This window comes from Heliangelus exortis, chromosome 3, assembly GCF_036169615.1.
Source record: "Heliangelus exortis chromosome 3, bHelExo1.hap1, whole genome shotgun sequence".
Taxonomy (NCBI): Eukaryota; Metazoa; Chordata; class Aves; order Apodiformes; family Trochilidae; genus Heliangelus; species Heliangelus exortis.
Genome location: NC_092424.1, coordinates 80,358,310 through 80,384,506, shown reverse-complemented (window position 1 = coordinate 80,384,506; position 26,197 = coordinate 80,358,310). Strand labels below are relative to the sequence as shown.

Below are 26,197 nucleotides of genomic sequence, written 5' to 3'. Positions count from 1 at the left end.
AGGCCCTTCTCTTATTGAAAACAGAAGCTTTCATTCTCTCTCAAGGCCTGATATTTATGATCAAGCATTTCATGCCTACTTCTCTTGGCCTAATTCTAGTCATTTGCAACAATGCTGGTGTTAAGTGACTATGAAACCCTAGCCTCTGAAGTAATCAGATTTTCAGGCCCTGTGCCCTCCATCACATGGAATCATTTATTGCAGTACAATAGGAAATAAGGGCACTACGCATAACACTGTTTCTGGGGGGAAGAAAAGTTGCTCATTGCTGAGTAACAGTATACCCAGCTCATTAGAAACTCTACATTCTGCCCTAGGAATCGATGGATTTTTGCATTTACAATAAGCAGAACAGAAAAGGAATGACCAAAGTAAGAGCACAGAGAGAAAATATGCAGAGTACTGAGCTCCCAGTCGAACAGCTGGGCACATGGATGGAAGTGCTAACTTCCCAGACCTGGCTAATACAGGGCAGCTGAACTGGTCTTGGCAGCTGGGCTGAGATGAACCAGCAAGGTTCCATCACTGACTAATGAGCCCAGCAAGCTTCTTAGTCCCTTATTCCCACATAAAAACCTCACAGCTCTGCTATCAGCCTCACCATCTCCTTGTACCCAACATCTGTTGGGACCTTTCTGTACAAATCACAGGGAGCTTCAACAGCAGCAGATGGTTAAACTGAATCATGTAAAAGTTGTGGACCACTTGGGCTTTTGCAGCTTGGTGTATCAAGTCTTGGAATTTTAGAGCTTACCTTTGTCACTTCCTTTGATCTTGCTGAAGTCGTAGAGAAAAAAAAAAAACAGGCCAAAGCCTCTCAGTTTTTCAAATTTAGTAAAAAGTGTTTGAATACACACTTTAATATATTTTCTGTGGCATTTTTGTAAAATACAGATATATAATTAAAGATATAATGCATATATAGCATTTACTGTATGGGTAAAAAGCTAGTCTTTCCACAGCGACACACCAGTAAGTATTTACAATACGATTCAAAATTCAAGAAACAAATGTTTCAAATAATATTGTGTGGTTATATAACAAGAACAATTTGAGGAGAAATAGGAGACCAGTTCTAAAAAAAATGTCCAGATGATAAAGTACATATTCTTGCCAGAAGAATCCCCATGAACGTCCATGCACAACCTTTTTTTCCTCCCTTGTAGGAACACGAATGATTTAGCTCTTCCACATTTTCACCTAGTCACAGCCCTTCAGATGACATAGTTATCTTTAACCTTTTTCAAGTACAGACCAGTTGTATCATTCTTCCCATTTAAGGATTTGTCCAACTGCAACATTTCAAAAATTTGTATAGAGCAGGCACTACTATACAGAGGTTTCTTGTTAATTTAAAGCAATGCAGCTATGACAATTTAAATAACCAAGCCTTTCTGTACCTTCTACACATCTTAGAACCATTTCACAAACTCTTAGTGTAAGGTTTTGAAGTTTGCTAGGAGGTCTGTCTCAGAGTACACTGCAATGCCAAAACAAGAGACAGACCTGAAGTGCACAGATCCTCTTTGTTATCCTCATATATGAGCACTACCCAACCATTCATCTGTAATGTACTGTCTACAGCACAGTAGATTTAAAGATAGAGATAATCTTTAAGGCACTGTCACCATTTACTGTGAGGCAGAGATGTGCTATTATCACATTTTGCAGAAGAAAAATAATTATATATAGAAAGACAATATATAGAATTTCCCAAGGTCACTTGGGAAGTTTGTGACAGCAAAGAAGCAAACCTATATCTCCTTAACTGCAGGCACATCCTCTTGTCTTTCCAGCTTTGAATGAGAACTTTCTATGTATATTCTTCAACATAAATGCATAGGTAACTAATAGAAAAAAAGCCTTCTCTAGGCACGTGCTTAAAGACGGCTATGGTTTCTTTTCTGTTCACAAATAATAAGATGAGATAGTGAGAGGACTGCTTCTGCATGCATCATTTCCAACCCACTGAAAAAAATACTAGCTGCAATGAGTCCTTCTTGAAGTGGGAGACATTGAGCCCACTGTTTGCCAGAAAAGATGTAGTAACTCCTGAAAAACAAAACAATCCACCTTCACCAAAAACATCTAGCAGAGAAAAACGCAAAATCTGGAAGGCCTTACTCCCCTACAGTGCTGACCAGGGAAGCATTTTCAACTACATCTGTACCCACTTTGTAATGCCTGTACATCACCTGCCCAATATAAAGCTTAGCATATAGAGAGAGGCTTAACATACTTTTGAAGCCCCATTCTCTCAAGCATTAAAATCTCTTCTGCAAACTCCATGGTTCAGCTCCAACAAGAGGGCAGCTGAGAGGCAGCTTTGCAGCAGGACAGATGCACGCCGGGGCTGCACAGGTGCAGATGAGGGCAGAAACTTCACCCCAAGTGTCTCCCTGTGTCCTTGTCTCTCTGGGGAAGCCTAGTCTGGAACAGGTTCTATGTTCTTACGAGCACCAGTTAAAACCAGAGCTAGGAAGGACCCTCTCTAATTCCAGGGCAAAAACTGACTGGGAAACAGAGCAGCAGCGAGCTCGTGTCAGAAAGGAGTAAGAAGAAGACAGATGACTCCCTGGGGGGAGGGATGTAGGCTGTTAGGTGTAGTGCTGGAGCACCCAAAGTAAACAATTAAATGAATTTTGCCTATTTCAATCCTGGTCCCCATTTGGTTGTGTTACAGGGAGACAGCTATGACCAAGTTCTGCTTCCAGCAACGTTTGTAGGCAAACTGAGTCATCTGCCTGCTTGCTACAGGCAATTATGAGTTACTGAGGATGGGAGACTTCTTGCCCTTACTTTTAAAAAAAACAAAAAAACCAAAAAACAATCCCAAAACACAACACATACACAAAAGGGTAAAACCAATACTGAAATTTTTCATCCTGCTCACTTTTTTTTTTTTCCCTAGATCAAACCTGCATCTTCCTTTAAAAAAGTAAAAATACAAAAACAAAGATACATTAGAATATCCTAGTGTCCAGTAAATGTCTTATAGGCAATATTTATGGAGGAAAAAATGCATCAAGCCCTTCCTTTGACAAAAATGAAGCACCTCCCAGTTCATACTGAATCAAGGATTGCTGCTTCTTCTGCTGTTGGTTTAAATTACTCTTATCACCACAATTTGAATATGTATTGTCTTCAAATATCTAAACATAAATCTAGACTAATGTTGAAAAAAAAAAAAAAATCCTAATAAGAATGCGGTGCCATTGATAAGCTAAAAACAGCATATCATGAGAAGGCAAACTAATCTTTCTGTTTACTTTGTAAATAATCCATCAGCTAAACTTCTATTTCAGGCTGGATGCTTGATGCTTAACACTTGAAAGTCCAAATACCCTTCATATCCCTTATAACAGAGAAGAAACTTGTAAAATGCCTTTGGTGCATCAGCTTATCATTGTATGAATGCTTTAAAGAAATTCACTAGTACTATAGACAATGTAACCGGGCTTGTTTGTGTCTTTTAATACTCCAAGTGTCATTTCATTCTTTAAAGGGGTTAGAACAGAGGAGGGGGAAAGGGGAGGAAGTCTTGCTTAATTTGTTGCATATGTCCCAACGTGTTATACAACTAAGTGTATTATACCAGAAAACTAAAGCAGTCTGAGCTGCAACAAACTCTGTGTAACTCAAAATAGGAGAATATTCTGGCCACAAGCAAGTCAAAAATTCAGTGAAACTTCCTCTCATATTATATATACACACACTTTACAAGCTACATCAAGTGTCCTTTCATATTCCAAAAGAAATACACTGTAGACACCAAACATACTGTACTTTTACTTAAAGGCTTCATCAAACCATATGTGCAGACACTTGAGAAGATGAGAGTGTTAAGCTTCCTAGGGTCCTAGAGTCAAAGAAATTCTGCTGCCCCCCACTGCTAAGTAAGTGCACTCCTTCCACGGGGGGCAACATCTGCCGATCCGTCATGGTTCCACTTGGCGAGGACCCCAAGAAACTTCCTTGGGAAGAAACGATTTTCTCAGGACTGGCAGCCAGTTTAGGGGATGTGGAAAAGTTATATCCATAGAGCGCACAGGGACTGTGCAACCTAAACGTGTTGTAGGAGCCTTGGTGGGTTTGATTAGTGGTAAAGGCGTTGCTGGATGGGGATGGCATGATGTACTGGAGCTGTGGAGACATCCCTGAAATCTGCATGGATAAGCCAGTCTGTGGGCAGCTGAATGCATCCCCATCGTTGCCACTCATGGACATATTCACAGTCGTGCTGCTCGACACTCCGACATAGGAGGGAGTCCTCGGGGGTGCAAAGGTCTCACTGGTTTGGTTGGTCAGCCTGTTGTAGGTTTCAGCCAAAGAAGTGCTGTATCTGTTCAGGGTCAAGCCTGAGCGGGCACAAGCTGTGTAGTCAGCTGGAGCCAGGCTACAGAGCTGGCTGGTGTTGGGACTGAGGTGGAAGGCTGGAGATGAGCAAGGGGAACCCGTTAAAAGGTGAGGGTGGGTAGATGGCACTCCACTGCCAGATCCCTGGAGTAAAGTAGAGGAACCTGCATTTCCTGCAAGAAAATGTTACAGTGTAAGAAGCATGTTGGGAGAGGTTCGCTTCCTAGGTGACAGATCAAGACCTTTGACTTTTATAATAACCCTTGGCATGAAACACAATGCAAATTTGTTCAAAAAACGACAAGCACATCCATATGCAGGGATGTTGTGCATGTGTGGCACATGTATTTTTAAAGAAGCAACCTCTCCAAGAAAGACAACTTAAATTTGTGCTTTCACAACCACCACTCAGTGCTTAGAGCTCCTGTGCAAAAGGTTAACTGCTCAGTATTTGATACAGGAAATTAACGGCATGGCAGCTCAGATGTAGCCAGGAGAGTGCCACATCACAGGGAGCCTTCTTCAAAATTAAGGTTTTTGTACTGTCTTTGCTGTTGCTATACCCCAGAGTGTGTTTCAAGCCCCCTATGCCTGACTCACTGGCAGAGCACCAGCTAAGGATCCTACTCCTTAGCTCTAATGATAAAGGCTCCTGTCGTTCAGCAACTCCAGGGAAGTTCACAAGTTCAGAACAAAGCTTCAGAAAAAGTGTAGGTTGAGCACAGTGCGTGGCCACTTCATTTCTTTAACAGATAGGAGGAGGATTAGGTTTGCAGAAAAGTGTTAGTAAACCATTCATTTACCGATACCAGAATGTTTTACATGACAAATACTGGTGCTGAATACTCCTGAAAATGCACTGCTTGTTATAGGTGAATCCTTTTTGCAGGACTGAAAATTTCCTTCCTTTTCTTAGAGAGTGTACCTCCCTCGAAATAAGAGCAAAAACATTGATTTGGGCCTTTCACAGTCTCCCAGGAACTTAACTGAGAAGGCTCTCCTGTTTATGAATCACATTAACTACCAAACAGCTCAAAGCTTCAAAGAGATACACAGTCAAGAAGTTAACAGGTTTTCATGATAGCAGAGCTACTAAAAAGAAAAATTCATTCTCAGTGAACTCTGCCTGCTCCTGGTCACTCTGTTGTCAGGCCACAAGAACAAAGCACCACAAAACACTGCCACATTCAAGAAATCCTAGTGTGAGGCATACGTATTTTTCTTCCAATCTATTTCAACACCTCTGCTGCTGGAAGGTGGGCACTCCCAGCATTAACAACCAGAACTAATTTCTAACGGGGTCCTTCACAAAGTCTCTAAACCATCCTAGTGACCAAGGAACAGGGGACAAAAGATTTTCCATAAATACCAGTTCCCAGATTCAGCAAGCTGCTTAACCTGCAACAGCAGAAAAGAAAGCAGGGAGGTTCGTGCCATCAGTTCCCCTTCTCTCCAACGGTGCTGCTATATACAAACAGGGCAATACAATTGGCCTGTCTCCTAGACATTTTAACTTTCAGCCTTACACAGTCTGACAAGGTATTTTGGGTCTGATTCTGGTTTCTTATTACAGGCCCTTTTATGAGGACAGTCCCTCCCACCTCATCCTCTGCTCAAAACTCTGCCAACCCTCATCCAACATGTCTGTTACTTGGCACAAATACTCCTTTTTAATCACAGACATCAGGCACAGACACTCAGGATTTCTCAAAGAAGTGGGCTAAGAGGAAGTTCAAAAGCAATTTCTGTATCTTTCTTTTTTTCTGGGTTTTTGCTCTGAAGACACTTGATGTCTTTGGAATACACTATCAAGAAGTCAGGAAGGATGTCTATTTCGTAGCACAAACAGGGAAGAATCAAAACCACCATATCTGATTTAGTTGGCAAATGTCTGAGAGGTTTTCTATCTGCATTGGGGTACTTGGGAAATGAAGGAATCATGAAAAGAGTAGAGACCCCCTTTTCTCTCCAAACAGGCCATTTAAATACCCCTCCCTCCTGCCCACTACCTTTACAATGGAGAAAGCAAGAACCAAGACATTATGGGCATGGTAGCAGGAGAAACTGAAATGGAAAGAAGGCTCATTTTTTTCAAGCTCTAGGAGGCATATAAAGTTTGTTGGGACTTCTAATGAAAAAAAAAAATGTTTTTAAAGATCAAGGAGGATTTCCAAAGAGGAAACTTAATTAAGCTTGCCACTCATGGTTCACTGTTGAGGTCATTCTTCTCCTATTCTTTTTTATTCTCTGAAACACACAAGTTATTCCTATATGGGACTCTGGATGTGTATAATGGAAGTCATCTAAAATGAACTCTGCCTGTGTATCCAGTCAGAAAGTAACACTAAGAAAGAGTTTATTCCATCCTTAAATAATGGTCATCTGCAACATGTGATCTGATTTTCTTTACAATCTGACATTTTTGCTGCCACAGTGCTTAAGTTAGCATTAATTTTTCTAACTTAGAATAGCTCTGATGAGAGGTGATGGCCCACTCTGGGCTTTGATGGTTGCTTTTCCTCTGCAAGTGACACATTAATCTAAATTTTTGTAAAAAATGGTGGGCAAAGCTAAGATAACTTCATGAATTTTTTGTTTGAAAGAACATAGAGAAGACTGTTACCTTGTTTGGGTATCCCGGGTATATCTTCAAATGTAAGTGTTCTCAGTGAAGGTCTCCAGAAGGCATAAGACTCTACCAGAGCTTCCAGTCCCATTCTATTTAGAAAAAAAAACACAACATCACGCCATCATGAAAGCAAGCTATATTTTATCACATTTCTTTGCGTAGTTTACCTCAGAAACATTTAAAGTAACACTGATCTCCCATTAATCTTCTCTTACTTTCATTTCTGCCTAGAACAAAGGTGATCCACTGACAACTTATGTTAAAAAAGGACTCCCAGTAATCACCAATGAGTTAGCAAGTCACTCTTACAACAGGAGCAAGTCCTGGGTGTACAACTCTTTGGCTACTAAAAATGACAAAGCAACGTTATGTCATGGTTACTACCTGCTGAGCAAAAAAGGTTTTCAGTTGCTAGAGGCAATCACTTTCTTTCAACAGTGTCAAGACAAAACAGAAACAACTGGCTAGACAATTGTGGCAGATAATATGTAGAAGAATCTCTACTTCCTTAAGGCAAAGTCTCTCTTGTTTTCTGACAGAATTTCACAAATAATGCACCTCAGGGATATCCTTTTGCTCCTACTTTCGGCTGCTGGGCCTCAAGGGCCTGGTAAGTGTCAACATCAGGCACACACCAAACACAAGTGCTTGCAGCACTCTGTAAACTCAAATTATGCAAACAGCCCAACCTGAAGCTACCAACATGTTCTCCTGATACTGCTTCTTCCCCATTGCATTTCCAGCAGGATGGGAAAGGTACTTCAGGAAAAAGTTATAAGGTATTTATTAGCTGGACCTGGACTAAAAAAAATAGCCTTCATTTTCTTCAGCAATGGTGAATTTTCATTTCTAGTTGAAGTGGAGATAAAAGCCACCTCCTGGAGGAGTGTAGCCAAGGCGATAATTTATACAAGATGCCTTTGAACAATTTCCACATTTTATCACCACCCTAATTTGCACTATCAAATGGCCAAGTTTATTTAACAAAACAGTTATGTTTTTCCTGAAGTATTTAAAGGGAGAAATTCTGGTCCTTTCCTGAGTAAAAGTTTTTATAGGGTCAAACTTAAGGCCCAGCTGAAGAATGAGACTATTCTCAGCACATAAATTCTCTTGCACTTTGCAAATGCACAGGGAATGCTTTTAAAAGGTAAAGCTACTGATTTCTGTAAAATAGCCTGTGGGACTGCAAGGGAATGACCTGAAAGGGAGTATTTTTAATTAAACAGAATTATTGCATGCAACAGTTCAGAGTAAGATAGCTGCAAGAATTAAAGCAACATTGAAAAAACGGATATAGTGGTTCCACAGTATTCTTTTCACACTTTTGTTGGAGATTCAAACGCTGAGGTATACCAGCTAGAACAATTAATATAACCCAATCTTAACATTTAATTTTAATGTTCAGCAGCAGAGTAAAATAATAATCAAGTGAGTACACCAGTAATTAAATCAAAAAAGGAAATTTTCCCTGACAGTTAGAAATCTAAGCTTCATTCCCAAACATACTTATTCAGTACCACGGAGCCTATGAAAGAGAACAGCAATACTGATTCATAAAGCAATGTCTGTCTGCAGTGGATGAGTTTGCAGAGTTACTTCTTTAACGGGTGTGTTTGCTACAATAAAAGCATTCAGAGCTCATCTAAAGCCAGTTCCAAAACATTTATACAGAGACTGGCCCTTCCTACAGGACTGGCCTCCTAAAGCATTTCCATAAGCTGTAACTGTCTTTCAGTTAAAACATCTTGCATTTTTTCTAATGCTCGAACCAAACTTATTCCTAGCAGCCAAACAAAAAGACCCTCTCTGGATACCCACAGAGATTGAGGGAATGCAATTCAGACGACTGGGTTTGCATGGCTATAGATGCATTACTTAGATTCAGAAATTTCAGAGGAGTCAGGGTGTCACACTTCTTAGGAGGGTCCCTAGTAGTTATTTTATAGCTCTGCAAAAAATCATTCACAACAGAGACACTGCCTACAGAGAGATGTCATATAGGGCATGTATGTCAGCTCTTTTCTTCCCTAAATACACAGAGCGTATTTTGTTCATCAGTCATTGCATTTCTCTGGAAGTTACTGTTCACTTAATTTCAAACCAGAAGTCTACAAAAGGAGGACAAAACTCTATTTATGCCACTGACTGAGGTATCCCTTCCAGGCCCCACATTTCTTGCTAGAAGACAAAAATCATACAGAGCAATAAATGCAGAGTGCAAACTTCAAACACATTTATAGTGGGTTCCTGCAAATCTTTACAACTACCCCACCCCTTTTGTAAATGCTCATCTTCTAAAAACGAGTCTTGCCTACTGACCAGTCTCATCATTTATGTAACTCAGGTAGAAGAACAAAAGAGGTTTTAATCCCTCAGCCTCTGCTAAAAGAGAAGCTCAACAAAGCAGCTACCAAAAGATACTCTCTGAGCACTACTACCAGCACAGAGTCAGCTCCCTTCTCTGCAAGGCTGGGTCATAAATACAGCAGCTGTAGACACCAAACATAATGTGGCCACTGGAACTGATGTATAAAATGGACCACAATTAAGTGCTGCTTTTTTTAGCTGAAATGGTTTAACATACAATTCATAACAGGCTTAAGTATTTTGCATTAAACAGTCTTCAGATAAAATACCTCATGAGCACTGGCAGCAGGGACTAGACCCAAGTCTCCACTTTGCACTTCTCAGATTTCCCATTGCTATTTTGAAAGATTCATGGATCAACAAAGAACAAGCAATTAATCAGCCCAACCACAACAGAGGAGGTGGAAACCAGGCTCGTTTCAAGGTCATCAGTAGTCTGGCAGGAAAGGCATTCACCTAGTAAGTGGATTTAAAACCCCTTAAACTGAACAGTCATGTGAACACAGGTCTCCCACTTCCTAGACAAGTGAACTAAACATCAGGTCACTGCACGAGGCATCTTAGTTTTTCCCTCTTTAAGAGAAAACAATGAGCCGTTCATCCATAAGAAACGTCACTTACATGCAAGAGAATCTGGTCTTATATTTTGACACTGGTATCTACAGTTTGTGTCTCCAGCCCGGAGAAAGAGGAAATTTCAGAAGCAGCCTGAAATCACAGACCTGAGCATGCATTAATTCCATTTGCAGCCTGCATGATATGCCACTGCTTCCACAAAAAGGAAACTTCAGTACATGAGTCAAGCCGAGTGCCCACCTCTTCCAGATCTCCATGGTCAGAGAAGTAGGAACTGGAGCCGACCACAGAGAACATGACTGCGAAATCTAAGTGCTCCCTCAAGGAGTCTGAATTCTCAGACCAATTTGTCTGTAAATACAAGTATTCCCCTTGACCAGCCTCCATTTGGTCAGCAGTAACAAGCCCACCTCCTTCATCAACACCTACCTGTTGCGTCCCGAATCTCTAAACCCTTTGGCAAATGGATTCCTATCGATCTTCAGACGAGTTATCTGTGAACATGATGAGACAAATTCAGCTGCAGACTCAGCTAAGTGACACACAAAATTACTCTCCTGGCAGAATTAAACCAACAATGGAGCAAAAACATCTTCACCTTGGCATAGTTTAAGACGTTTGTCCTGAAACACATCAAAATAAGGGCCAGCCCTCTGATCATTATTTTTGCAAATCCCCAGAGAAGCTAATAGGTGTTTAATGCTACCAAATGGCAGGCTGGAATTCATGAGAAAAATCTTCTGGCAAATGTCATTCTTCACCTAAGAGAGTACGCTGCCTAACCGCAATAAAATTTAAATTAAATTTTATTTCTGTACAGGTCAAGAAGGAAATGTGAAAAGAGAGATTATCTCTAGGCTATTATCCTCCATTAAAAAAGACCAAAAAACCACCCTCCCCAATACTTTTAAATTTATTTATGTAGATGGCATAGGCAACAAATAACTATTTACATGTAGGCAGCAAATAACTATTTACATGTATTTAATATGTATATATGTAACATATATTTACAGTATTTACATGGTTCTCCTGCTCTTCTCTAGAAAGACAGCAAACATTTATGATTTCCCTTGATATAGCTGCTATAACTTAGGTGGAATTAATAAAACATCACAACACTATGATGTCACTATGTATGTTACTACTTCAGCAAGTGGTAATGAGAGCCAAATGCTGGAGCCACGGAACCTGCAGTTTACTTTTGACTTGAATCTGTGTGGACCCAGATAAATTGCAGTTAATAATATAGGCTGAATGCAGTTATTGAAAACAACTGCAACTTTCTTCAGACCTCAGCTTCTCTGTTAAGATCCTGGGAGTTTTGAAATCACTGGAGTCAGGAACAAAAGATTCCTATCCAGATGTTATCTGCACTGAAAGGTACAAAAACACCTTTAAAAATTAGCCTGCTCTTTGCCTTCTGATTCAATGCTGTATTTATAATTAAGACACCGTTAACTATACTAATTAACCTGTGTGATCTCCATAATAAGGATGATTTTTTCCATGCAGCATCTAGCCTAGATGGCCTCAAGTCTCAACTGTAGCCTCCAGGCAGGGCTGCAGTACTAGCATTAGGGCTTAGACAACAACACGTTTAAGTAAGTGGTACAATAATGGTATCTGCTTTTCTCCTACCTCCTACTTTTCCTGGTTTACTCTGCAAAGCCTGTGAAGCACTAAGCAGAAAGCCCAAGTTACCTGTTGATTTTGGTATGCTGTGACAGTGGTGAAAACTGTCTCTGGAAATGAGAAGGCTTTCACTCCTTCTCCTGAAGGGATTGGCTTGATAGGGGACAGATCATCTCCACAGTCTTTTCGGATGACATGGACACGAGGCTGATATTTATGCATAGAGTGCAGAATAATCTACGCAGTCATGAAAGGAAAAAGATAACATTTATTAGAAAGGACACCCTGCTATCTTTTCAGGACTAATATCTTTTTGGAACATATTATGGTATGTGTTTACCATGCCACTTACTGGAAATCAAATGTTTTCTTTAACCTCTGAAGGTTCTTGTTACAGTAGTCTAATCCCTCTGCATTTATGTTACTGCCAACCCCAAGCATTTAAAAAATACAACTCCAAATTCAGAGACTGGCTCAATTGAGACTGGCTCAAAAAAAAAAAACAAACCCAAAACAAAACAAGAGTGCAGTTCTGGTCTCATTGGAATTAAGAAAGTTTTGTCACTTTTTTTCCACTGGAATCTGGATTTGATCAAATAGGATTAACAGCAGAAGCTATTGCCTTTGTTCTTCAAACCTTTGAGATATGCTTGGAGCATTTTTTTTTTCCTGATAGCCCAAATGCTGGAAATGTATCTTGTTTTGGACACAAGTTGAGCCTCTCACACTTCGAGGATGCAGAAAATCATAGTAAAATAATATTAAGTTCCAAAACTCTAAAGTGTTAATAACGCTAGATGTAAATACAATTCATATCAATACACAAACCCCTCCCAGCACAGAAAAACTCAAGTAAAAATAAATTACAAATGAGAAGTATATCAACTCTCAGAGCATAAATTAAACACAAAAAACTCTCTTGGCATTGCTCCCAAATTATATAGAATATTTAAAATACAGATTTTTTTCCTCTCTCTTTCACTCCACTACAGCTAACCACTACTAAAATAGAAGATTTCATGAAAAAAAAAATAATCGGAAGCTCAACTATTTTTGTTGGAAGGCCTAAGAAATTAGTAACTTGATAAATAAATAGTCTTATGGCTATTGGCCTGTGGAACCACTAATCAACATTCAGGGGAAGCTTTTTAATTTCCTGCTCGTTGAGTAGCCTCAGAATGTACATGTGGCTGAGGAGCTCAACCGAGCCCCTAAGCCAGACACCGTGGAAGTTCATTCATCCAAATGACATAGAGGACATTACATTCATTTGGATAAACTGGAGTTTGGCTAGTTTAGTACACTTGGTCCTGGCCAGATGACATGACTGTATTTTGGAGAAGCCAAGTTTCTGGATAATCAGTGGTTTTATGAGGCTGTAAGTAAGGTTTTGACAATGACATCACAAGCCCCAATTAATTTACTCAGGGAGCGCCCTATGGATGTTCTCATATGAAACCTTTTCCCAGTTTCTGAAATCTTACACAGAGCAAGATTTTTATCATACAAATGTGCATTCTCTTTTACAACACTCCTTTCAGTTCTCCACTGGCAAAGACCTACAGAATGAAAATGCAGAGAGGACAGCACATTCCTGACTCTGTTTTCCTGTGAACACCCAGCAATACCAGGGCAGGCAGTGGTGCAACAGAAAAAAAAATGATTTAGGAAAGCTCTGCTCCACTGTTCAAACTCATCACTATGCTGTGCCTTGCTATTTGCCTGGGTGCCACTGAGCATACCATGTTCTGCTACCACCCCAATCATTTCACCCCATCAACTCTGAAGTGCAAACTACTGCTTATCTACAGAGCAGACTTGACCATACGCAGTGATAACCCAGGCAGCTACTAACAGCTCTCCTCATATGTCAGAATAAATGAAGTCACAGCAGGAAGGAGATGACCACCTTCCATCCCTCACCCCACTGGTTATTACACCTAAACTGATCCTTGTCATCTCTTCTTAGCAACCTGGTTTGGTTCTGTGCTAGGCTGAAAATTTCCCTGCTGACACACTGTGAGCCGATCACCAAATCCAGAGCAGGAACTTTTTTTCTTGGTTTTGTACTGTGCCTTGTACAATGAGATCTTTGTTAATGATCAGGACCCTAAATTCTAAATAAACAATATAAAAGGGCAGAGTTCTGGGAATTAAAAAGCAACATTTTGAAGATAGGACATAAAAGGAGAAAGAGATGCAATATCCACTCTGAAAAACATTTAGCTCTTCTATTTTAAGGATCATCTAAAGCTACAGTGAAGAAAAATCTAAGGAAAAGGAGATCCCAGCTTTTCATTTTGTATGGATTGCACATTTATTGGCACAAAGGGGATCTAGCAGTCTATCAGCTGAAGCAACAACTTTCCCTTCGCACCCTTAAAACCCCACAATAAAAAAAACCTCAAACCGAACAAACCCCAGAGAACACCAAACACAAACTGGCATTACTTTCAGCTCACAGTTGAAGAGCCTGCCTCTCTCTACAAATCCTTCACAGGCCACGACCCAAATACCTTGTGGAAGAAGAAACCTCTCTGCTAAATGCAAAATTACATTTTGACCACTGTAGCAGACAAAACATAGTTATCAGACAGATGCAGAACAGGTAGGTGCAGGGCAAGACGACAGCCTGGCAGATCAAAGGTGGCCAAGGCACTGCAGAAACACAAAACTGGGATTACTTTTGGGATTACCTTTGATTTTTGCTGCTGTGGTGAGGCCTGAGCTGGCACAAACGTCACAGACAGCAAAAGCAAGACCCTGATTCTCTTTCTCACACGAGATGCCATCCTCCAGCAGCTCAGCAGTGTGCAGATTATGTACCCGCCTCCCCACTGATGGCAGAGTCCTCACCTTGATGCTATTTTCACCAAAAATCCTCCCTGCAAAGCCTGGGTTTTCTGCAGTTAGGGAGGAGTTTGGGGTCAAGAAGCACGGATTCCCTCTTCACAAAGACAAAAACTGCAAGTGCAAACATTGATGTTTCCCAGCTTTTCACTGTGACAAGAACAAATAACTACCCACTGACTGTAAGCAGAGCTTGGTACTTGGAGCCAAATCTGGGCAGAGTAACACTCCGCCTCTGCTTCCAGCCTCACCCCATTTTCAAATGGGGAAAAAAATAAAAATACCACCAAGGAGTAATTAACACGCTAGCAGCCTCATTTTCACTAAAAGTTAAAAGATGTTCCTCTGCATCAAAAAACACTCAGTTGAAAAGCATAAAAAATATTGCCTTTTCCCCTCTACTGAAATTCAGAATAAAAACTGTATGAAAATAGAAAGATCATCCAGCTCTAACCAGCCAGAGGGAGAGGCTGCAGCACTTACCCACAGATGAGAGAGGGATGAGAGGCATTAATGAAGACTGCCCAGACCATGAACTTCCCAGTGTCAACTACCAAATGCAGGTTTATTTTTCCTTACCATCACAACTCAGATAAAAGACACAAATGCCACAGTGTGGGTCTAAATGATTCCATGGGGCCTTAATGCTTCCATAAGCACACAATCTACCCAAAGCAGAGACTCTCTTTGGAGTTCAAAAATAGTCCAGGAAAACATATCCATAGAAATTTTACTTGATCTCCTCAGTCTGCAAGTGGAACCCATGTATCAGAGAGTGTCCTACATGTGGAAGTATTTCAAAATCTCTCATCAGAACAGTGCTATAAAATTATGTAGTCACAAACTCCCATTCAAAATGTTGATGAAAATAGCAGCAGGCAACAAGGAGCCCAGAAAGTGTTTGAGCAGCAAAGAAAAGCAGCAAAGAAAAGCATCTTATAGATGGCTGATCTCCTTCCACAAGAAGCTAATCCCAGCCCAACACAATGCAAGGGGGGCTGGCTACCATGAGCTACCACCACAATATCAATGCTGCACAGAAATACCACCTTGGCATCTGTTTGCAGCATTGTCCTCATTCCCATGGATGTGGGTTATTTTCTCACCAATTCTGAGAGTTAATACTCTAGAATAGGTAAATTCTAGGTAAATGGGTAAAAGGACCCTTGGTTGATCTCATGCGAGTCTCTTACCTCAACCCCTGCAAGATCAAAAGCTCATCCTGGGATTTCAACACAAAAACTGCTAAAGCTGATACCTCTGAGGAGCATGGGAAGAATAAGGGGAAAGTTTTGTCAAGGATTAAAGCCCCGGAACCAGAAAGCATAACAAGCACGTTGAAAGAACAACAGCTAAAATTGAAAGAACAACCGCTAAAAGCCAACACTGCTGGAACTACTGAAGGAATGATGGTACCATGTAAAGACTCCACCAAGATTTTTCTGAGCCATTCTGCCTATGCAGGAGGGGAAAAATACCGACTTTCTGATAATCTATAATATACCCCATCTCCCATACAGGGGTGGGAGAGTCAGAACACTTGATGTAAAAACAAGTATTCGAGGGACAGCCTTGACCCCTAACTCTTCTAATCCTCCATCCCTCCCCTGGTACCCTCTTGAGAAAAACTGTTCCTTCCTGCTTGCAAGAAACAATTGGTTTTTATATTCATCACAAAATATGATTATTCGTTTTCCATTATTGCTGGAGGCATGCAGAGGCTACATAGCTTTTTCAATACAGCATTCCACACTACCATAGCTTTAAAAGAAAAAATGTACCCATTGCAAGAGACACTTTTCTGCTTTCTGCTTTTGCCTTTTCTGGTAATTATGAATGACATGTTTGCAATTTCCCAGATTTGAAAAATATGAAATTATTTTACGGTCATCCTTCTTTTGTCCTTGTATTTTAATACTGAAATTTCCATTTTGGGGAGGAGGGGCACTGCCGTAGCTCTGAATCAGTTCAATGTGTCTCAAATCACTGTACTAGGGCTTTGCTTCACTAGTTTCCAAATCAAAACACTTAACTAAAGACCAGAAAATTTATATCCCCCCACGTTATGAATAATGGTGTGCTGTGTACACTACACAGGTTTCAGTTCAGAATGGAAACAAAGTTAAGATCTGGGATGGAAAAATACAATAATACAATTGTCCACAGAGCCGAGATTTTATCACAGGGCGGTTTGCAACTGCAAGTGCATGGAGGGACCATGGTACCCACCTTATCACTCTCCCCTCCAGCCCCCCGAAATGAATGAGTGCAGAAACCAAGCAGCCTGCTCTCCATTGGAAAAGTGACATTTTCCCCATTCGTATCTGCTTCACTTTGTAAAGCCCTTACAAACAGACTGAGGTCTCAGAGAAAGGAACTCCCACTTGAGAAGAACTGCAAATATACAAACTCTGGGCAAAGTAAAGGAACTACATGTGCTAACTTTAAATCACACACTGCTAAACAGAGACTCTGTGAGTCTAATTCTGGAAGGAAGCAATATAAAATGTGTTTCTTACAAGCCTAAAATAAAGTACTGCTATCTAAGAGATGTAAATACTTCCCCACTCTTTTTAAGGAAGAGTGCAATAAAATTATGAACAGTCTTATACAAAAGGGAGGTTTCTAATCCTCATTACCAAATTCACTAGTTCAGTCCAGCCAGTCTCCTGTATTCCCTCCTCTGAAACATAAAAGCTGTAGCTGCTGCACAATTTGGCCAGAGTCTCACATTTATCTCCACAAAAGGGGTGAAAAGTCTCAAGCTTGGACTATGTATTGACAAAATACGTGGCTTAATGTCATAAAGTTACAACTATGCTGAAAGATGCATGTAGTATCTTTGTACTCTGTGCCAGGTACATTGTCTTTCACTCTGTTCCATGAAGGAGCAAGTATCCTGCTTAATCAATTGAGCTATGCTAAGGACAATGGAATCCACATCCTGTCTCAAAATTTGCCTCCAACATCTTAAAACTCTAGCACTTGGAACTTGATGCTCCTTTTGAAAGAAAGCCAACATTTGCCATTTATTACAAGATTTTGCAAAATTAAAGACTTACTGAAAACAATTCTAATTTTTTAATTATTTCCTAAGGTGTCAAGTAAAATTATTTTAGGGATTGCTGGAAAGATACTGGCTTACATCTGTCATGTTTCAACAGTTTTGAAGAGAAAAGGAAATATTAACATAACACATTTTGTCACATTAGATAATGTCATAACTAAACAATTTAGAGCTTGCAAACAGAACACTCATACTGCATACGTCTTCGCCAGTTTTTTCAGAAGTAATGAGCCTCAGCTGTGAAAGGGTCTTACTTCATAAGGTATGTAATAAATCATTATCAGAGCAAACCCAGCTCCCATGTTGTTCGTTTTTGACTGCAATTATTAACACCTCATGTGATTTCACACAAATGTTTAGGTTAAGAAAATAGTTAAGTGTATTTTTATTCACATGAAGTTATGACACACTATTAATGTTTCTCCTAGCCACTTGTGAATTTAAGCGTCCTTTTTGATCGGAGCAGAAATTGCAAGTAACACACTCAGTGGGAAAACATGAGAGCAATTCTGCCCCTTCATCTTAGGCAATTTAGCCTTGTAAAGTCTTACTTTGCAGAACGAGTTCTGTTTTTGAGGGAGGACTAAAACAGCAGGCTCTAATAAGCAGTTAATTATCAGAGCAGAAAACAAGTAGATTTTAGATCTGGATGGTAAACTTCCAAAACAGCTTTGAAAAGTCAAGCCTGTTTCTGGCAGCCTGAAGCAGTATGTCAGAGTCACTCAGGGCTGAGCAAAGTGCCTACGTACAGTACTGCAGAAGAGCAAATACTCACATGCCCTTGATCGTCCAGCTCATTATTGGTAAGCTTCAATTTGTCAAAGCTGATCACTTGTCTCATCCAGGTCTCCCCGGAGGCAGGGGAATCGGGGTGAATATAAACACGAGGTGGGACGGGGGAGTCAGCATTACCAGCCACCATCCACTTGGAGCTATGATAAACGTACCTATAAGAAGAAAACAAATACCTATAACCACTAAACTTGAAGTCATTTATCAGACCCACTCTTTATTAATAAGTTAGGGCCCATATATACACCAGGAACCCCCCAATTAAAAAAGCATGAAAGGACGATAAATAAAAGCTTTTGTTTTGTTTTTTTTTTTCAGTTTCAAAAGGCAGTTTTGGTATCTGCCAAAAGTAAGGTTAAAACATGTTCTCTGATCTCACTGTAGTTTTCTTAAAATCAGTAAGCCTTAACATTAGGCTTCACACTGAGATATAAGCTAGTGTCAGCTCATTAATTAATAATTGCTACATGCTCATTAATTGCTGAAGCTGAAGAGGCATCAACAAAAAGAGAAGAATTAGGTCCTCTATATATCCAATCCAGTAGTAATTCCATATTTGGAAGATTTAACATGTTGACTCTAATATAAGAGTCTATAAATAAAGCTATTGAAGGGAGAGACCATTATGACTGAGAAAAATAATGAAACTATGTCAAACTATGCTCTTGCTATTTCTGCAAGACCATATTAATTGTCTTGAATAGTATTTCATAAAGGCTTAAAAATGAAAAAACACAGCCCATATTTCATTTGATAGGCCAATGCTGACAAAGTAATTTTCTCACAAAAGTAGTGCCTGCTTTGGCAGAAAAGCTATTTTGAAGGCAGACACTTCACAGGGCAATCTGAAAAGCACTAATTGAAATCCTCAAGGAATTTTTCTTACAAGGACAGTAAAATTCCAGAAATCCATCTATATAAAAAAAAATACAATATCAAATCATATATTTGTAAAATTCAGCTTCTTATTAGAAAAAGACAAGCAACATAATAGGAAATGAAAACAAAATTTTCCAGGACATGTGTTGCTCTGTACAATTCATATCAAGATGTAAAACTAAAATTTAGAATGTTGGTGCAATTCTCTCCTGGAGACAAATTCTCAGCCCAGATCACACGGTCAACTGCTGTAATATTTTTTCATTTTTTTTATATTTGTTGGTTTCTACTAAATGCATGCTTTCCTTACAAAAGTAAATAAAGTCATAAATACACATCAAGTATTTTCAGCAACAACTTAAGCTCACGTGTATTTACAACAATTTTGCTATAAACATCCAATTTTGCTATAAAGCTATACTTAGATGTAATTCTCTTAATTTCTGTTCAGTTTTGGTGCCTGTTGTGACACCTAAAGTTTAGGCTCCATATTGAATCTTTCAAATTTAAGGACCTGCAAGACAGTCTGTAGAGCCACATGAACAGCCAAAGTTAAAATATAAGTCAGCAATAAAAAAATCATGGATTGGACAGTAAAGAATGAGAAGTGGCATCAAATAAAACATGTAAAGCATTAATATTTAGAAGGGAGGTTAAAGGTGTGGTATTAATATTTGAATTGTGAACTAAGAAAATACTGCCCTTTGTACAACTTTGATTAAGTTACTTCAGTTACCCAGGCACTGTGTATCACACAGAGTAGGGAGTGCAACTCAGTATGACAGTATTTATTTTAAATCATATGAGGTTTAAACAACTCATATTCAATACTATTGCCTTTAATCTTTAATATTAACATTTTTATTATATTTTGAATCATTACCTTGCTTTTTCTATTAATTAAGGGCTTGCTCAGATCTTCTGAGGATTATGTGGGCAGATTGTTAAGTAAATGTGCACATGCAACATAAAGCAAGAAAAGGACTTTCATTTGAGCTGTACCACACTGGTCCAAAGGAAGAAAATATTTTTTTCTCTATGGTACAATCAAAGAAACCTTCCCCTAGCTGTACCTACTGGGCATCCTCAGCACGGGTATCTAAAACACAAAATCTAAAATGGTCCTAAGAAACATCTTGCACACCACATGAGAAAAGGACAAAATTGCAGTCGATAAGGTAAGGATGCCTGCAAAAGATAGGGCACTGTTTGCTCAGGAAACAAGGCAGCACTCCTGCAGAACCAGTCTTTTAGTCTTATTCTGAAATACTCCCAGGTTCTACAATTAAATCTGCAGCGGTTTTCCCTACATTACAGTAAGTACAGGGTCGAAGCAATCAAACCAGCAATTGGGAAGGACCTGATCCTGCCTCTACTGATCTACTTGGCCAGGCTCCTCCTGGATCATGGGATCACATCTGTAGAGCAAGACCTAGAAATCACCTATAACACCCCACAGAGTAACTGCGCGGGCCCGATCCTGCAAACATTTCTCCAGGACCAGTGGTTTCAGCAGAGCCCAGCTGGCTCCCTGGGAACATGACTGACCTCAAAGTAGTGAGGGTTTCAAAAAGTAATCCCTACTGTTAAATGTTCAAAGAGTACCTGCTTTCATTCCTCACATTATTCTTCAGACAATAATGCTATTAATTCTTAAAAAAAAAACATTAATTAGAAACATTACTCTTTGTGAATCTCAGCAACCAAGTATCTCAGTGATAAACAGCTTTTAAATTAAATTACATAATAATTTTGAAGCATGACTAAAAAATATATGCCATTAAATTGGACATAAATACTACTAGTGTTAATATTAGTTAATGCTATTTAGCCCTAGAAAAAAAAGTAAAGCTTCATATTTATTTGTTAATAAGAAATAATTCCCACTGACCTTAAGCAGAATAAAATATGGTAATATTTCCTTACTGCGCTCCTAACTCTCTGAAATCCAAAATCTGAGTATCTCCCCACAGCACATACACAACAGAAGATAAATGTATGTGGAGCTTCAACAGACGTTTTAGTTGGTTTTGCATGCTTGGCACAATTTGGGTTTTTTTTAAAATGTGCTAGGATGAAAATAGGAACCTGAAGTAGAGCTAAACACGACCTTCTGCTAATTTATATAGTACTAATGTTTTCTGCCAATAGCCCAGCTCCCTATGGCTTACACCGGGTTTTTTTTTGTTGGTTTTTTTTTTTTTTTTTTTTTTTTTTTTTTGGCTTAAAGTCACAATACCTGTATCTTTTGTTATCCACTGGCACGATATCCATAGCAATATAATACTGCTGATGTGGGTCTAAACCTGAGATCTTCACTCTCATTGCGGGAAACATCCGCCTGAAGACGGAAAGAGAGAGGTCATTTTTAATATGAAACAGACTCGGGAACGGTTGTTTAGGAAAAAGTAACCGGTTCGTGGGATTTTTCTCGTTCTTCCTTTTAGCCTACAGAGTCCTTTTGGACGATTACAGTTACATAGCCATGAAACGGCCCATTCGAGATGTCAAAACAGATTTTTTAAGTGCATTTACTCGAACAATGCTTCGCATGTTTGGGGATAACGCTTTTGGGAGTGCAGCTATTACCACATCATTTCAGCTGTATTGTTAGACAGTAAATCATTTGGTTTTGAGACTTTACGTTGACCGTACACGTATTTAAAGCTCGTTTGAGGTGCTAGCTAGAAATATACTTCTGGAGATGTGCAGACACCACCTCTACCCAGGAAGACCAGCATTTAGAGAAATGCAAGTAGCCACTGAAGTTTCAAGTGACAGCAGCAAATGGTGCACCAGTTCTGTAGCAGCAAATTAGGAAGCTAAATCCGCAGTGATACAATTAGAACACGGTGAGGATGCAGCTCTAAAAGCCAACTTGCCATGCTCCAACCCAACAATATGGTCTTTATTGAGACGGGACTTCCTGTCTGCAGCTTACTAAAGGTGAAGTGCAAGAGCTACTCTGTCTTTGAAAGGTATAGTAAAACTTCTTTATTGAAAGCAGAAACGAATCTACGAGGTTATTTCTAAAAAAAAAAAAAAAAAAAAAAAAAAAAGTTCACGATCTTGCTCCTGCACAAAAAATGGAGTAATTAACTGATGTGATGGTTTTAACATAAAAATACGTTTCTTAGCTCACGTTTGGTATGCCTTTTATGAAGAAAGAAAAAAAAAAAAAAAAAAAACAAGACAAACAAAACAAACCCCCACAAAAAAACCCAAACCCGGTAAAAAGTCTTGAAGAAAAAAAAAAAAAAAAAAAAAAAAGCAACATCCTATAATGAGTTCACTGCAACCTAATAAAAGGTATTTTTCCTGCATTTTAGTTTTAGAAACCTGAAAACCATTCTGGTTTTTTTTCAACTAAAAGTCGTTACTGAAAAGAAAAATACTATCTCTGCTAGCTCTGAGTAAGCAGGAGGGCAAACCTGACTGCGGTTAACTAGTTTTTGCTGTTGTTTCAGTGCACCTGTAAGATAAAACAGAAAAGCCCCGACTGGACTCTCTTAAGACAAATGTTGCTTTGTGCTGTTTAAGACTGCGTTTCAATCATTAATAAAGCCTCTCTGAAAATTTAGACGGTAGCATATGGATTCAATAAAATATGTTTTTGTAATTTCTAATAAGTTCAGATAGTTTTTTACTACCCAGGTTTTTGCCATGTGTATCCACTGGAAAAGGGGAAAAGTTTCCCCTCCGAAGGACACAACGCTCCCAGATCTCTCCCTAATGAACAGGGAACTGGGAACACCCCATGCCCGGTGCCCATCCTAACCTTATCGCCGTCTACCTGTCTCGTAAATCTTTGGTGGTTTGGGATTTTTACCCCCGTTTTTGTCCCTCTTTGATGTACCCGCCTCCCGCCGGCCCTCCGAGCCCGGCCGCGGCCCCGCGGGTGCCCGTTACCTTCCCGCCTTGGTGATGATCATCTCGGTGCCGATCTCGTGGAAGCGCTTCCAGAGCTCGGCTCCCTGAAGGTCCACCCGTGGCGTCTGTGGCGTGGGCAGCGGCGAACCGGGCCGGGAGCCCTTAGGGGAGCAGCCGGGGGAGGCGGGAGGGGAGGCCGCCAGGAAACCCTCCTCGCAGCCGCCTGCGGAGAGAGCGGAGGAAGCAAGAGCTGCCGACGGAGCGCGGACATCCCGACCGGGAGGATCTCTCAGCCCGTGCCGGGCCCCCGCCGACGTGACGGAGGGCGAGGGGATGCGCCGGGCCCGGGCCTGGGCCGCGGCCTTGAGCGCAAAACCGGGATGGGGGACAGGCGACCCGAATACCGAGCGGCAGCTCCAGGGACGTCCGGGAGAGGAGAGGGGCGCCGAAGCATCGGGCTTAGGTCCCCGACGCGGAGCCCTGGAGAGAGCCGGGCCGGGCCGGGAGGGCTGTGCCAGGGGGGCGTACCGCAACCCCAGCCGCGGTCCGCTCCGGTCGGTAGCCAGTCCGTGGTGCGAGGCCGGAGGCTCATTTCGTTTGGGCGCCTTCAGGGTGACCGACCCGCGGCCTCCTGCCCTCGTAGTGTGAAACTGTCCTGGCGTCCACAGCCAATAAATTAGAAGCACACATGTATATGTGTGCTGTGTATACATATATATCTATATATATACGTATATATATATATACACACGTCGTTGCATATACACTTCTGGCAGTACACACGTACATATGTATTGTATAAGCGCTTTTCCCCGCTCATCGGGAACAAGCCTCCGAGCTGCTGTTGCGGCACCGACAACCCCTCTGGCAGCCGCCCTGCTCCTCGCCGCGGCCGCGGGAGCCCCGCGAGTATTAAGCGGCAGAAGGGGTGGGTGAAGAGGGGGTGCCCATGCAGTGCGGAAAGACAGAAAGGATAAAGGGGTAAAAAAGCGGCTGGAAAAGGGGGAAGCCGAAGCTCAGCCGCCGGAGCGGGCAGCACCGCGGCGGGGCTGCACTCACCGGCGGGGGCGCGGGCAGCGCAGCCCAACTCCATCTCGCCGCCGGTCCTGCCGCTGGCAGCGGTGGTGGTGGTGGTGGTGGTGGAGCTCTTGGCGCAGCAGCCGCTGCCCCCTTCGTCCTCCGCCGCCTCGTCCTCGCCGCCCAGCTTCCGCCGCTTGGGCTGCCGCGGTGGCGGCGGAGGCTGCTGCTGCTGCTGCTGCTGCTGCTTCTCGGTGCCGATGAGAGCCTCCACGGAGAAGGCGTGAGCCTTCAGGCTCATGGTGGTGCCGGGCGAGGACCGTCGCTTGTCGGCCATGCCCACCCCCCTATGGCCCGAGCATCCAGGCGCGCCGCGGCAGCCGGCACCCGCGCCCGGCCCGCCGCGCCGGTCGCCCTCCCGTCCTCCCGACCGTACAAGCAAGGGGCTGGGGCTTTTCCTCGCCTTTCTTTTTAAATCCGAGTTATCAGCCAAAGTTGATTTTTTTTTTTTTTTTTTTTTTTTTTTTTAGGGGGGAGGTGGGGGCGGGGGGTTGTTCTGTTCTGTTTTGTTTTTTTAAAAAAGGGGAAAAAAAAAAAATCTATTCCTTTCTGCGGATGCGCTCCTTCTCTCCCCCTCCTCCTCCTCCTCCACGTTCTGCCCCGTCTGATGGGCCAGGCAGGACTGACATGGGTAACAAACGCTCTGCGGACACAAATTAGGGCTTGTAATTGAAATTTGTTGCCTTGATCTGTCAGCACTTCCAGGCAGGAGACCGGTGGGAAGAACTCGCTCATTAGTGTCACTGCGGCGGCGGGGGCAAGGCGGAGCCGCGGGGCGGGGGCTGCCACGGCCCGGCCGCCCGCAGCCCAATCAGCGCCGCCCCGGTCCCGGCCCCGGCCCCGCCGCCCCGGTCCCGGCCCCGCCGTCCTTCCAGGGGGCCCCGCCGCGGCGGCCGGGAAAGGGGTGTGTGTGTGTGGGGAGGCTCCCCGCCATTCCGCCCCCGGCCGTGCCGCACTGCACCCCACACCCAGGCCGAAAGAGCCCCTCTCCCCCCCGGCAGATGTACCCCTCAATAAAACGCTAATGAGAACACCCCCTCCCCTTGCACTCCCCCGCGGGGACCGGGAGCCCCAGCTCCCTCCGAAACGCAGCGGGAAGGCGGACCCTCCCGGGGCGCTGAGTTGCGCTAGGGAGAAACTTAGAAAAAAATGACGTTGTGCCCTTTCTTGCTGTTAGGGGTTAGGAATTACTAGTATTCTTCAACAGTTGCACTTCGAGATTCATAGCGTTGTTATTCAAACGCTGGCTGCAGAGGGGTTTCAGCGCAACATCCGTACCCCCCCCCCCCTCCGCCCTTAAACCCAACCCATTATGCACTTAAGCTGCAATAAAAAGAGAGTTATACCGAACGTTGTATGAACGTCGATGCAGCCAGCCTCAGCAACTTTAATAATAATGGTATTCAGGTGCATAGAATAGTCACGGGGAAGATCCTTTCGTATCTTTCCAGTGAGTAAAACTACTAAAGATTTGCAGCCTGTTTCTCTTTTCTTTTCATACTCAGGGAAATTAAAAAGCTATTGAGATTTTTGTTGTGTCTTTTTTTTTTTTTTTTTTTTTTTTTTTTTTTTCCTGGGGGATTTTTTTTTCAGCAGAACGAAATGAGGTGACATGCTTCTCTGAAGGAAACAAAATAGAAATCCACTTTCTGAAAAAAATCCCAGGGTAATTGTCAAGGTTTTGGTGATAGGATCTCAGCTTCACTTCGCTGTTTTGGGCAAGAGAAAGAGAGAAATTGGGGTGTGCTTTGTCTGTGTTACAGCCTCGGAGGTCCTGTTCGGGCCGTCAAGTGGCACAGCTGAGATTTCTGATCTAATCTAAAGCGGAAATAGCTGCCATTTAGGAGACGTAACTGTTTCCACTATCACATTTTACCTATCCCTAAAATGCAAATTTATGCCTAATTTCAATAGCTGCTTCCTCAGAGATTCTGAAGGGGCTGGCTAATACATATATATCCTAGAAATAAATTATCCCTTCAAATAAGGTTATCAGAGTTTAAATTGTAAAAGTGCTTTCCAGACGTGGAAAATGTAGATATTTGAGAGAGAGATAATTGAATAAATAAACTGAAAAGAATAATTTAAAAAAAAAT

At 41.7% G+C, this 26,197-nt stretch overlaps 1 protein-coding gene across 1 annotated transcript; it reads right to left on the bottom strand.

The window, feature by feature from the left end:
• Window positions 1-821: 821 nt before the first annotated feature.
• Window positions 822-24,545, bottom strand: TBX18 (T-box transcription factor 18). Its single transcript, XM_071741409.1, has 8 exons — window positions 24,084-24,545; window positions 23,064-23,247; window positions 21,394-21,495; window positions 18,259-18,430; window positions 11,636-11,803; window positions 10,361-10,425; window positions 6,980-7,074; window positions 822-4,529 (listed from the first exon to the last, which is right to left on the bottom strand). The coding sequence occupies exons 1-8, from the start codon at window positions 24,376-24,378 to the stop codon at window positions 3,805-3,807; spliced, it is 1,806 nt and encodes a 601-aa protein (XP_071597510.1). The 5' UTR covers window positions 24,379-24,545; the 3' UTR covers window positions 822-3,804.
• Window positions 24,546-26,197: the final 1,652 nt, after the last annotated feature.